Consider the following 15,252-nt stretch of genomic DNA (forward strand, 5'->3'; position numbering starts at 1 on the left):
GACTGCATCTAAGAAAATTAATGTCTGTGCGGAGGGGGGTACTGAGGATTGTGGTTGTTACAAAATTTAGCAAATATTTAAGGCAAACCTATCACCACATACTGGAAATAAACGTGATGATACATACAAGGGGCATGAATATAAAACGCAAACTGAAAAATATGTATCACACTCAGATTAAATTTCATACTTTGATGGACGATTCAGCAGTTTACTCCTTCTACGCCTCATTCCCCAACCTTTATTATTATTATTATTATTATTAGCGTCCGCCGCTAAATTGACTAGCCGTTATAGAAACGATCATTTCAGACACTGTTGTCGCATAGGTCTCCTATCATCATCACTCTTGCCTAAGCACTTCAGTTAAGATGCAGACTTGAACAATGAAAATTCCACATAATTTTTCTGTATAGGCTACGACCATAAATTACAATTACCTAGTAGTAATATTTCGTACCACCAACAAATAAAGAACCTAAAACCCATATTTCATACAACCTTCTGTTTATGTAGGCAATAATCCGTTTCACACAGACCCATGATATTCAGATGATTACATTAATGTTTGACGTGGTGTGTGACTTTAGCAACATGACATCTTACTTTCGCATTTAAATTCTATCTACTTCGCATCATAACATTAAAGTAATCTTTTTCGTTGTTTCGAACACCGTGACTGTATTGTTAACGCATCTACATGACATTAAGCGTAAGCAGAAGATACCAACACTTAAAAACCGTAAATTTAAGATTACATGTTCCTAAGACCATGCATCACGTAAGGAATGTAAACGTAGCCATCTGAAGATGGACATTGGTTCTCAAAACCGTTAGAGCCTCAATAAAGATGTTTAATGAAAGAGAGGCTGTTAGCACTTTATTTAACCGCGATAAATAATTATTACAACGTGTAAGTATAATACAGACTTTTTCTTATACGCAAAGTTTCAGAAGATGGATATTTCATGTCTTCAGCATGTACAACCTATACGACGCAGCGTCCTACACAAAGTTCTCCGATACAGGAAGAGAACGGCTACGATAAAAACCGCGCTGGAAGAGGAGCTCAGCTCTACGACCGAGCGAAATGGCGCTGTGTTAGGCTGCGGAATATTGTCCCCGAGAACTCAGTTTCGATTTCCATAAATGTGAAGAGAAAATTTTCCCATGTTAGGCTCCATGGATCAATGAGGAGGTGTAAGTGGTGGCCCATTTTCTCTGATTTCCCGCTCAAGATGAAGGGCTGGAATGCAAATATTGGACCCGGAAGAGCCTAGCTTTTCTCCAGATACTTGTTTAGGCAACAGATTACTGGTACGAATTAGAACAGGTTGTCGGTGAAACATCATTATTAGCAACTATCAGAATAAATATTAGAGCTCAGCAAAATAAGTAAGAAAGGTGAAAAAAATTAGTAGTGTACGTTTCGAAGGTTCCGTATCGGAATTAGACTGCGGCGGTGTAGAGAAACTGTAGTAAACTTATATCAAAATTTTCTCTTGCATCAAAGTTAGTGCGACTGATATTGCAAATAACAGTCATTGATGACTTCTCGGGGGTACTTTGCTACCCTCTGTAGGAAAGAAGGAAGGAAGAGTAGGGTTCATTGTACCGTCGAAGAAAAAGTCATTAAGGTCATTAAAGACGAGACACTCGGTTGGCATTGTTCGCCCTTTATGCTTCGACGTCGACGGAACATTAAAGAGTCGGCTTTGGTCCATTGAACTTCAGCTCTGATCATTGTCAAAAACACCGGAGTGACTTGTTTATCACAAACCTCAGCGATAAGAAACTTGTGGACTGAATGGTCATCAAACGGAACTTGCACGCGTGCTAGCAGCTGCGTCTGTATACGGCTATATGTAACGTGTCTTTGTTATCAGCGTGAGGCTAACGCCCTGTGGAGTGGTCGCCCTTCCCCAGCTTACAATAGCCTCTCAGTTCGACTGATATCCCACGTTCTATATCGAGAGAATAAGCAAATTGTATCATGTTGAACGTATCTCTTCCACGTGCTCGTAGAATAGGTGCTTGGCAGCGGAGACGCGTTAGAATAACGCAGTAGAACTACTCGCAACTGCGTACCTAAATATTGCTTGCCCACCGTTTCGGTGCACATATGTTCTAATTACCTCCTTAATGTACTGTCCAGATGATTAGGAACGAAGCACCAGCTCAATTTTAACAATCGCGCAACCGATCGAGGAACCGACCGTGGTGCTGCATTAACGGGACGTGATTAAAGAAGTCACGGATGAAAAGAAAACGATGGAAGGAGAGAAATTGAAGTCTCGCTTCTCCCTATCACGTGTCCAGCATTTTATCCCTCTGATGCCTCGATTAGCTATTAACCTCTTTAAATAAATAAACATTTGTTTTACACAACATCATTTTCTTGGATTTGCCTTCTTAACACACTACCTCCCCTCATCCCTTTATTCTGAGGTCACGCGAAACTTATAAAGAGAAAACGTTAATCGTCTGTGAATCGAAAATTTCACAGTGTCACTCGAAATACATGGTTCACTTCTTTATATGGGAGAGGTGTACGACCCTTACTGTCGATTTGTTCCTGTTATCTTTGGCGATTCAGTGACATTCAGAGTTGGAAAACAATACCAGTGTTGGAATCACGTACCGATCTATCGAGGGCAGTGACTGAGATACTGGATTCGTATGGGTTTGAAAGCCCCTTCTGGACATCCGAATTTACGTTTTTTGTGGATTCGCCAAATCACTCCAAGCGAATGCTGGAATGAAATGAAATGTCATGTGATTGCGGCCTCCCGTCGGGTAGACCAGTTGCCTGGTGCAAGTCTTTTTAGTTGATGCCACTTCGGCGACTGGCGTGTCGATGAGGATGATGTGACGATGAAGACAACACAACACCCTGCCCCCGAGCAGAGAAAATCTCCGACCCAGCAGGGAATCGACCCGGGCCGCTTGCATGGCATTCCGCCTCGCTAATCACTCAGCTAGGGAAGCGGACAATGCTGGGATGATTCCTTCGAAATGGCTATAGACGATTTCCTTCCCCAGCCTTGTTTAACTGCGCTAGTGCTCGGTCTCTAATGACCTCGATGTCAATGAGGCGTTAAACTCTTAACTTTCAGTCCTTTGCCTTCAGGGTTCCTTGTGAGACTTGGCTATTTCACCACCGGAGCGGTGGGGCAGCGATAGATTTGCTTACTCTTCTAGGCTAGTCTCAGGTAGTTTCTGTTACAGCTTAAACAGGCAAGGCGGAACTTGTTCCGCCAGTGCGCTCCTCCTACTGTTAAGTAATACACTTGTCTTCCAGCAGCCTCCAGGTGGACTCGCCGGCCTAGGGCTCCTCACTTCCATAAGGAGACTGAACAATGACCCTCACATTCCTGACGCTGACGTGACCTAGCCTTCAGATTCCCTATCACGTCCTCTTAAACGTTTTCTAACGGTTGGTAATCACAAATTCTGTCATTTATAAATTTAATGCACTTTAATGTTAGTTAATGCCTAGCTCGATTTTACACCATCATCAAACATTTCAGTTGCATTGAAGTCGAGGTGACTTCCTTCTGTGACTTTGATGTTCCAAAGAAACTAAATTGTCTGAGAATGGCGTAAAATCGAACACGTCGTAAAACAAAAATAATATGCTGCCTGGACTGTTCTTTTTAATGTCTGTCTATATTCTGTTGTTGCTTTCCCGTAAGACACTATGTCTAAAATTATAGTGCCTCCTAGATATCTTTAGGGAAGCTCGATCAGAAACGTATATATTACACACAGTTATGACTATATTACTTTTGCCCAAAACTGGACCACTTCTAATGCATGTTCTGTTCCTTGATGAAGTTCATCTTCTGTGCAGTAGGTGGACAGAGTCAGCACTGAAGCATATGATGAACAGTCTGGTGATCTCTACAGTGGCACTGAATATTATCTTGATCATTTCAGTCCCATCTTGCCAAATGAACATTTGATCTGTCAACCCCAGATCTCACTCTGTTCAGGGACTTCCATGTCGCCGATTTCTCATCATAGGCAGGAGACAGAGTTTCTGAAACTCTTTCCCAGCTTGGGGGAAGGTAGGTCGTAGGCCTCTATATTGCAGCCTAGCTTTCACAGCAGTGGTTCTCCTTCTCGAGTTCGGTCTTTGAGGGTGCGGTTCGTGCCCATACAAAGGATGGGTTCTCTCCTGTTCCACTTTCTTTCTTACCCCATTCGCAGCTATTTCTCTTCGAATAGGAAGTGGTGCTGTTACTGCGAGTGGTAAAGCTATTAGACTTCAAGCAACCTGTCTGTAGGTGCCATTGAGAACTATGTCCAGCTGTTTCTCACGAACTGAGTTATACCAAACATGACATGCATATTGTGCCGCAGAATAGCATAGTGCCATTGCAGAGGTTCGCAGAGTTCCTGGGGCAACTTTCGGCTTGCAGTTCATAAAGTGCTTCTTGAAAGAAAAAGACCTCTCACAATGTCACTCTTAGATATTTCTGGGTCTCACAGTGTTCCACTTCGACCTGCGGCCATACCATCTTTAATTTGCGACTAGTTCCCTGTTTTTCAAATTGAAAGCAACAGTTGTGTCTTTCTTTAAATAATTTGCTTTAAATTGGTTTGTGTTGTAGTATCTGGAAATTTGTTTAAGGGCATTCGTGTGGGTATTCTCCACTGATTCAAAATTGTGCTCGTGGCTAGAGCAAGATCATAGGCGTATGAGAAGGTCCTGCTGTTGGGTGCTACAGGTTAGTGGAGGGGGAGATCCTAAGTCTGAATACAAAAAACAGTAACGTCAAAGGTCTTTACACCCGGATCGTATCTGCGCGCCGATTTGAAGACAGTGGCTAGCGCACCGGCCAGCCTGTGCTTTTTAGACGGTTTCCCACGCTGGTTTCCGCAAATGCTGGACTCGCCACCAATTTCACCTGGGAAAATGTAGCACACAACCAGTTAAAATACGATCACACGTAGAACAAAGTTTACACAATTCACGGACAAGTGACACACGGCTTCCCTCCTGAGGTAACTGACGACTGCGGTGAGAGGAAGAGCATCCATCCGAAAAGTTAAAATAAATTTGACAAAGTTGAGTACAGCGGACCCCGCATTCGACAGGATTAACGCTAAGAAGAAAAGAAGAACATGTAAAAGACCTTTACGTAAATGGGTTCGGGAAGTCGCAGAGAAATCGAGACCCTGGTGTATCCACATCCGCACGACACTGATGGTATAAATGGATACATTTGCCTTAACACGCTTCGTCCGTGCTGTTGATTTCTTTCGTTCCATACGCTGCATCCTTTACAAGGGGCTATTATTTTACCGATACGTTTGTTCATCCTCCACAGTTTCACTTCCCTTAGCTGATTTCAGTCAGTTCCTTTTTCTAAAGCAAAAATCAGCCGTGAGCGTTCATTCGTCAGTATTTAGAGTACAGGGATTCGGGTTAAAATTGTTCTTACTTAGCTTATCAAGAGCACATACTTCCCGTATTATATCAGAGTGTTATGTCAGGATCATTTAGAGCCAATTGTATCGCTCTAGAGCGGTTTTGATGAACCAAAAACTAGTAAATTTCTGCTCATCTGAAATGTATATACATCCAGCAGAATGCTCTATCAAGCACTCTGGGTTAGTATTTAGCCTTCTAAATACGACGTTTAAGACGAAAAAGATTATGAATACTGCAAAGAGTAGGCCTTCGGTAGGAGAACGTTAAAAAATGTGAAAATAGTTACCTTCCCTTGTTTCCGCGGCCTTTACTTCATTCTGTTTGTCGCTAATACCCACATCGCATTCATTGTTTGTTGAAGGTCTCGTCAGCCCGCTCTTGCTAGCTATCACCCATATGCTTAGAGTTGCACCCACAAGACGTCAGTTAGCTTACCATCACAACCGTCCCTTCCCCACTTTAACATTTCACAACTGGAATTTTCAACGCCGCTGACATCTCAATAAGCAATGTGTATGGTGACACAGTTCGAATTTTTATGCTTACTTTCATTTAGGACTGTTACGTACCGTCCTGCACTCTCTTTTGTGCGTGTTGCAATCCGGCACGTGAGCTTATTCTCTTCCTAAAGGCGAGCTTCTCACTGCAGCCGCTTGTATTTGAGTCACGCGCCGGCGTAGCAGCTAGCAGCGTGTTCCGGCTGATCCCGTGGCCTCCCGTGAAGTGCATTTTCGCTTTTCCGAAGGCTGTCCGAGCCGATTGAGTGCGCGCGCATCGGGCCGTGAAATCCGGCCACAGCATTGTTTACGCCGAGGCGAATAGCTACCGAGACCCGCGAAAACGCGCCGAGGTCCACTGAGTGGTAGCGACGTGGCCTTCGGCACGACGATACACGTACACGCACTTCTGAGCCCTCTGCGATCTTTCCACAGACTAGCGCAATGGCGAGGCAATGTCGCGTAGACATGTGAATGGGCCGGACCGCTTTCCAGTTCATGTGGACGCAGCTTACGTTCGCACACGCGACGACTGTTCCATGCATGTCATGTTTCAGAGGCGGCGTTTGCGTTTACAGACACTTTGAATCCTATATCGATTGCGTGATAGACTATTTATAAAACAGTCAACGTAAATTAGTCGTGGATCATCAGTGGCCACTGTACGTGACAGCGTCTAAGAAAAAAAGTAGGAGAGTTAGAAAGTAATGGCTCGTCCAAGTAATTAAAAATGAAATGTCACTCAACCATAGAAATAATAATTCGTGGCATGCTTAAGAAACCACCCTGACTTTCGCTTTTTGTGTTTTGTGGAAGGCCCAGAAAACATGAATTAGAAAGGCCGCGCGGGAGCTAAATCCCACTCGTGACTGCGGTAGTAATAACCCAATCGTGTTAATCGAAGCTACGGCGTCGGTAAAAGAATTGAGTTTCTTGAGGTCCGTTTTGAAAGATTCTAAGTTAGGACGTTTTTGTGACGCTCAATGAACAGATATAGAACAAGAATAAATTAAACAGTAGAAGTTTTGACTAGTATCACTTAGTGAAGACTTGCATAATAACAAATATTATTAGTTTGGTGCAAAAGTTCGTAACGTTTGTTGTTTTGCATTTTGGTATCCCGGTTCCTATGGATTTATTTATCGATTATCATTTTTTATTTGTAGATAAGTGTCACTATTTGAGTTTACACATGTTGTCACTTTGTCATTTGGACATAGTGGGTGGAGCTGTGGACGCTAGAAAATGGAGTGTCAAGTGGAGAAATCGGAACGTTTCCGACATATTCTTCTGTCTGAGTTCAGTAGAGGGATGACAGCAACGGAGGTAGCCAGAAACATTTGCCCCGTGTGTGGGAATAATACCATTGGACACAGCACGGCAAGGAAATGGTTTTATCGTTTTAAAGAGGATCGTGTTGACATTAGTAATTCTCCTCGTTCGGGAAGACCTTCAGGGTTTGATGAAGATCGTTTAAACGTATTGATCCACAATGATTCACGTCAGTGTATTCGAGAACTGGCAGATGTGATGAACTGATCATTCCAACATCGCGCGACATTTGCATGCAATCGAGAAGTGCATGCTCCAAGCCAAAATCTCAAAAATTAGCGAGTGTCCATATGTGCATCTCTGCTTGCTCTTCATCAAATGGCCCGTGAACACCACCGACCATTCCTATCCTGTATCGTTACTGGGGACGAAAAAGGTTATCTTCATGCTAAAATAAGGAAAAGAATGGAATGGTTAAGCCCAAACAAAGCAGCAAGTCTCGGTACAAAGACCTGCTGGCATCAACAGTAGGTGATGTTATGCTGCTGGTGGAACAGTGACCGTGTGGTGTACTACGAATTGCTTCCCCGAGATACAATTATCACTGCTGATATTTATTATCAACAACTGAGACGTCTTGCAGACTAAATCCAAGAACAACAACCAGGAAGAGTGAGTAAAGTGATACTACTGTACGATAATGCCCGCCCGCATTCTGCTAGACTGACAAAAACACGATACAGGAGTTGGGTTGGGGTGTCATTTCGCATCCCCCTTAAAAATGGCTCTGAGCACTATGGGATTTAACATCTATGGTCATCAGTCCCCTAGAACTTAGAACTACTTAAACCTAACTAACCTAAGGACAGCACACAACACCCAGCCATCACGAGGCAGAGAAAATCGCTGACCCCGCCGGGAATCGAACCCGGGAACCCGGGCGTGGGAAGCGAGAACGCTACCGCACGACCACGAGATGCGGGCTGCATCCACCTTATTCGCCCGATCCTGCGCTCTCAGTTTTCCATCTTTTCCGCTCTCTAAAAGTTACCCCAGCATTGGCAGACTGTTGTAAATAGTGGAGGATAATATATTATTGACAACTAAAGTCTCTGTTATGTGTATCTGTTGTGTTTATTAGACGTATGAAAAAACGCTACGAACTTATGCACCAACCTAATAGCACAGGGATGATAATCTTTTGTTTTTAAGACATTTACTCCTTGCATAGTGTAAATTCCATGCAAAACTCGCAGAAAAGCTATTTCGCCATGAATGAACGTGCCTACGCCGATTGGCGATACGCCCTTTTAAAGCTCTTTTTATACGTTTGCACACATGGTCGGACGTATCTTAACACAATTGTTTTACATAAGGTAAGGATGAGAATGCTGCCTGGAAGAAATATGTGTAAGCTTTGTCTAAATACAAGTCCTACGTTATAGATTTGAAAATGCAGAATATGAGCCAAATCGTGTCTTATGTTCAGCTCTCGCTCACGTAAGAGTCTAAAACCTCCCTAAAATGGTTCCTCTTTCATCTCCTTCTCCTTCCTCCTCTTCTTCTTCCTACCGTTGTCTCGTAGCCACAGGATTCGCTCTTATATCGTGATTTGGTAGTTAGTTACTTATTTTGGCTTGGTGGCTGAGTACCCTTACTGTGGCCTCACTAGTCAGCTAACCGAAGGAGGGGAAGACGCGTGCGACAACTGTTTGTAAATCGCGTAGACGTAATTCCTGTGTTATAGTATTTTCTGAGGCGAAGATTGGGAACCAGCGCAGTCTGCCTAAACGAGCGAAGGAAATTGCTTGAAAACCACGCTCCGGCCCGACAGTGTACAAGAATAATGTTCGTTAACCTTTCCTCACGTCCAGATCCTAAAGTAACTCGTTAGGTATTGTATTGTTCCGTCAGTCAGGTTTGTTTCGTTCCGTGAATCGAAATGGTGGCTGTTACAAGTACAGCCGTGTCAGAGTTGACCAGAAAAGTTAAAATTCGTGTGAACCTTCCAAGAAATCTACCACACACCTGAACAATTGAATTGGGAAGAAATTCGTTGAACTCCTGTTGTCCAGAATGCAAGGTGCAAAGTACAGTTCAATCGAGTTTGCTCATACGACTCGCATTCGGACGCTTACACAGGCTGATACGACAACACTGATAAGATAAGAGAACCTTTCGACCCGTACCTGCGTGACATCACAGTCTTTAACTGACGATCTTTTCGGGGTTTAATGCCCGGCCGACGACAAACCAATTGTAAACAATATCTCTAGTTTAACAAGCAACCATGAAAGCATCGACCGCGCCTTTCGGGGAACCGTCACGGTATTATTCTAGAGTGACTTAGGCAAAATGCAAAATCTTAATATAGATGTGCGAACTCATATTTGTTCATCATCATATGGGTCAGCGTCAGCCGCTGTCTAATGCGACAGACGACCTAAGAGGCTATCATGATTATCATAAACCATTCGAAAAGAGTTATGGAAAAGGCAGTAATTCTGGGAGAGCACCTTTAATCACTACTGTATGCACAGACCCTTCCGTGTAGTGTTGTGTTTCGTACACAGTACTCGTCACGACAGTAAAACTGATATATTATGAAATCATTCAGCGGTGTTTCATAATTTTCACATAGAATAGAAATACCTTCAGGAATTTTAATGCGAAGCCAGTGTTTAATTGAAAAGATTTAACGTGAATTGTGCAGAAACGGATGTTTGCTTTTGGATGTGTCAGCCACGTTATACGGGGAGGGAATGGACTACTGTTGGAGAATACCAACTCTTTCCTGCTGAAGTAGAAGGCAAGAGCAAATTACACACATCTTTTTCCACTAGCAAACATATTAATTGCGGGTTGTATCTAAATAAAAGAGAAAGCTATCCTCATCCCAAAGTTTGGTTCGACACTGAAGAAGGTATTCGGCCTGCCGCTAACAGAGGTATGTTATTGCCTTATTCTTACCTTTGAACTGACTGACCCACCACTGATAAAGAGACCTGTACTTCAGTGTTGCCTCTGAACCAAAATGCGACGTGGCTATTATCACACGTACAAACAATTGCCAGAAGTGAAAGAAGCGATGAGTGGGAACGGATTATTGGGCAGACTTACCCTAAATAGGTCTTTGGATCCACTACGTTCTAAGCGCTTCAGTCCGGAACCGCGCGACTGCTACGGTCACAGGTTCGAATCCCGCCTCGGGCATGGATGTGTGTGATGTCCTTAGGTCAGTTAGGTTTAAGTAGTTCTAAGTCCTAGGGGACTGATGACCACAGATGTTTAGTGCTCAGAGCCATTTGAACTTATCTTTTGTTTAGCATGTTGCCGACAATGAAGTGGTTTTGAAATGGAGAGATTCTGCTCTGGTAGAAAGTTTTGAAGAAAAATAGGACTACTTTCTCTATTAAATTGTCGTACTGATGTTGGAGGGGAGTAATGTATAAAAATGTGTGTGTCGGTTCTTTTTCGGACGAGAGTAGAATCCGAATGTGAACACAACACAATAACAAAACACTGTCTCGCTCGACGTGAACCTTGAAGGCCAAGCCTGTCGTTCATCTTTTTCTGTCAATTGGTCTGAAATGAAGTCGGTTGCATATTTAAGATACTGTTCTAAGGTTAATAGGCGTGTGCCAAGTTGCCTCACTGGGCAGTTGAGGAGCTCAGAGTCGAGCCTCCAGGATCAATATACCAGGGAGGACTTTAGTATCCAAGCGACCAAATCGTAGCCTGGTCACGTACAATTAAACTCTGCACTGACGGGGACACAGGGCCAACTGAAAACGGAGAAGTTAGTAAGCAGTTAGTAAGCAATAAGATTTCGAACAGAATTAAATATGTTGTCTCCTTATCTGACAGCTTTGTCCGCGACGCTCCTCAATATTCAGTGGTCGCCTTAGATTCTCGAAGGACGTGTCATTAAGTGTTGACAGTTTTAAATCGTTATTTCAAAACATAAAGATATATAATATAATACTAGAACGCTTAAATCTCAGTATCATGTGGTTCTGCAATCTCTCTCTCGCTCTCTCTCTCTCTGTCACACACACACACACACGCACACACACATTCCCTTTACTTTACAATTCTATAATTGCTCCTCTGGTTTTGCAACGTGTTCACCACTTTCAGTTTTTCATAAGTAATGAATTTGATCAACAATGTACAATCCCATAATCAGCAGCACAAAGTGAGAACCCTATTGAGATAACACTTGAAATTATTAGTTGACGATACATTTCTGTAGTGGGACAACTGATATGTGTTGTCATTAACTTACAAATGTGCTGTGGATTTTCGAGCCACAGCGTAATCAGAAATAAATGTAATAATTAAAGTTTCTACAACTTTCTACCTATAACAAAAGTTTCTGTATCGTATCACATCTTCTGGAACTAAATCTTTCTGATTATTACCTGATGTAAGAGGGGACTTCAAAAAGTAAGTTACGCATTATTATGGAAGGTCAAATAACTTTCACTGAATGCTGCACTTTACCTCAAAGTGACACAGATACAGGACACTATTTTCCAACATAGTCGCAAAGTCTCTGTAAACTACGGTTGGAACGTTCTCCCAATCGATTCTATAACAGCTGAGTGAACGTTCTCAACGTAGCAAAATCTGCAATTGCTGAGAATCAGTTCCTCGATCGCCTGGGCGTTGTCGTCTGTGATCGATGTCTATTGCCTACCTTTCCGACCTGTATCACCCACACCCGTGCGGCCTTGGTCAAATTGTTGGCACCATTTCACTACGACTGGAAGCGACATTACATTTGGTCCATATACTGCCAGAATTTCACGACATATCTGTGAGCAGTTTAGACATTTTGCCCATAAGAGTCGTTCTGTCCCGCATATATCAACTTTGGAGTACGTTTCCTGTTGCGGCGTCATTTCACTCCCATACTTCGATGCACTTTTTAACCTCTGCCACGCACTTAATTGTAAATTGCAGAGTATTCGTGTAGACATAGATGAACCTTGCCGCAACACAACTTTGTCTGCGATAAACTCAAAACATTTATTTTCTTCTGAGAATGAGCCGCCAAAGTTGCCCAATGCTCTTAGCGCGGGACGCCATGTGTAACTTACTTTAAGTCCCTGTCCCCCGTACAAATTCATAGAGTTATTATTTGTGATCAGTTGAATATTGTACTGTGGTAGTAAAATGTGTATATCAAACTTTTAATAGAGATAGTGTGATATAAAAAATAGAGATTTCACAAACTTTTACTCATTGAAGCTTTCACTGCACACAGATGCAATAAAGATTGTCACTATTTCGCCATGGCACAACAAATGGCCACTTTCTTTCTAAGCAACAGTTCATTATAAGCCAGAGTGAGCTGCCACGTTCGTGTTGTGTGTTGCAGCGCAAATCGAGATCATCCCGTGCAAGGTGTGCGGAGACAAGAGCAGCGGCGTGCACTATGGGGTGATCACGTGCGAAGGCTGCAAGGGCTTCTTTCGGCGGTCGCAGAGCTCCGTCGTCAACTACCAGTGCCCCCGCAACAAGAACTGCGTCGTCGACCGCGTCAACCGCAACCGCTGCCAGTACTGCCGCCTCCAGAAATGTCTTCGCCTTGGCATGTCCAGGGATGGTAAGTACCCCTTTCATATTTCCCAGCAATGTCTGCGCTTTGGCATGTCCACAGGGCTTATGAGTCACTTCACCTCCGCAGTCCAGCTGCGCAGAAAAGGAGACTTACTAGGGACGTAGGACAAAAACCGACTAGTTTCTGGATGCGCCCTCTTTTTTATTCCAGTCAGAAGCAAATTACAAAAAAATTATAATACAAAAACAGTAATTAAAGCAAAGTGTATATGCAGCCAAACTAATGGAATATAGTTAAGCGTTACATGTTCGAGTATAATGACTTTTCTGGAGACTAGAAATCTACTCTGTAGGAATCAGCATGGGTTTCGAAACAGACGATCGTGTGAAACCCAGCTCGCGCTATTTGTCCACGAGACTCAGAGGGCCATAGACACGGGTTCCCAGGTAGATGCCGTGTTTCTTGGCTTCCGCAAGGCGTTTGATACAGTTCCCCACAGTCGTTTAATGAACAAAGTAAGAGCATATGGACTATAAGACCAATCGTGTGATTGGATTGAAGAGTTCCTAGATAACAGAACACAGCATGTCATTCTCAATGGAGAGAAGTCTTCCGAAGTAAGAGTGATTTCAGGTGTGCCGCAGGGGAGTGTCGTAGAACCGTTGCTATTCACAGTATATATAAATGACCTTGTGGATAACATCGGAAGTTCACTGAGGCTTTTTGCGGATGGTGCTGTAGTATATCGAGAGGTTGTAACAATGGAAAATTGTAGAGAAATGCAGGAGGATCTGCAATGAATTGACGCATGGTGCAGGGAATGGCAATTGAATCTCAATGTAGACAAGTGCAATGTGCTGCGAATACATAGAAAGCCAATATAGCAGGTCAGCAACTGGAAGCAGTTAATTCCATAAATTATCTGGGAGTAGGCATTAGGAGTGATTTAAAACAGAATGACCATATAAAATTAATTGTCGGTAAAGCAGATGCCAGACTGAGATTCATTGGAAGAATCCTAAGGAAATGCAGTCCGGAAACAAAGGAAGTAGGTTACAGTACACCTGTTCGCCCACTGCTTGAATACTGCTCACCGGTGTGGGATCCGTACCAGATACGGTTGATAGAAGAGTTAGAGAAGATCCAACGGAGAGCAGCGCGCTTCGTTACAGGATCATTTAGTAATCGCGAAAGCGTTACGGAGATAATAGATAAACTCCAGTGGAAGACTCTGCAAGAGCAGCTCGTTACGGGCTTTTGTTGAAGTTTCGAGAACATACCTTCACCGAGGAGTCAAGCAGTATATTGCTCCCTCCTACGTATATCTCGCGAAGAGACCACGAGGATAAAATCAGAGAGATTAGAGCCCACACAGAGGCATACCGACAATCTTTCTTTCCACGAACAATACGAGATTGGAATAGAAGGGAGAACCGATACAGGTACTCAAGGTACCCTCCGCCACACATCGTCAGGTGGCTTGCGGAGTATCAATGTAGATGTAGATATAATATAATAGTCTGCGTGCGGGCTAATTCATCGATACTGCTGTTACACTAGAGTATGTTCTCCAGTACCAAGTAACTGTTCATAATGTTTCACTGTATACATCTTTCTGCTGTAGAAGATTCAGCCTGCTCACCACATCCCCATTCACACTAACTAGGTCTACATCTTTCATGACTAGACCAGAATTCATTGAGTGGTCGGCAGAACTCCCACCTGCAATTGGCACACAAACTATCTGATCAAAGGTATTGAGACACATATTAGTACACATTAATATGTGGTTTGTCCAACCTTCGCTTTTGTGCCGGCTTGAATTCTGCTAGAGACACTTCCACTCATGTGGATGAATGTCTGTGGAGGAATGGAAGCCCAGTCTTCCTCAAACAGCCAAAACCAGAGAAGGTTGTGAAGTTGGACACTGGGTTCTGGAGCGAAGTTGACGTTCTGACTCACCCCAAAGGTGTTTCGTAGGGTTCAGGTCGGCACTCTGGACAAGCTAGTCCATTTTAGAAATGTTAATGTCCACAAACCATTGCCTCACAGATGCTCTTTTATGACAAGGTGGGCTGACATGCAGAGATAAACAATCATCGTCTACAAACTGTCCCTCTAGTGTTCACAGTTCACAGTGCTCTGAAATGAGTTCATATCTTTCTGCGTTTAGCGTTTTCTTAACCGCAATATGGAGACCACATACTAACCATGAAATACACCCCCATACTGCATTACCACCTCCTCCGTACTTCAGTGGTGGCGCAACCCATACTGTAAGGTAAAGTTACTGAGCGAGGTTAGCACACTGGACTCGCATTTGGGAGGACGACGGTTAAAACCCGCGTCCGACCATCCATATTTAGATTTTTCGTGACTTCCCCATATCGCTCCAGGCAAATTCCGGGATATTTCCTTAGAGAGAGCATAGCCGATTCCTTCCACATCCTTGACACAATCCGACCTTATGCTCC

The 15,252-nt window shown here is 43.3% G+C and overlaps 1 protein-coding gene across 1 annotated transcript in view; it reads left to right on the forward strand.

Annotated features, from left to right (window-relative positions):
* The window catches only part of LOC126183730 (probable nuclear hormone receptor HR3), a 424,291-nt gene that overhangs the window by 300,588 nt on the left and 108,451 nt on the right, over positions 1 to 15,252 (forward strand). Inside the window, exon 2 of the mRNA XM_049925936.1 lies at positions 12,596 to 12,823. Within this exon, the coding sequence (XP_049781893.1) occupies positions 12,596 to 12,823 (228 nt within the window). The remainder of the gene's footprint in view (positions 1 to 12,595; positions 12,824 to 15,252) is intronic.

The sequence above is a fragment of the Schistocerca cancellata genome, chromosome 4, assembly GCF_023864275.1.
Source record: "Schistocerca cancellata isolate TAMUIC-IGC-003103 chromosome 4, iqSchCanc2.1, whole genome shotgun sequence".
NCBI classification, from domain to species: domain Eukaryota; kingdom Metazoa; phylum Arthropoda; class Insecta; order Orthoptera; family Acrididae; genus Schistocerca; species Schistocerca cancellata.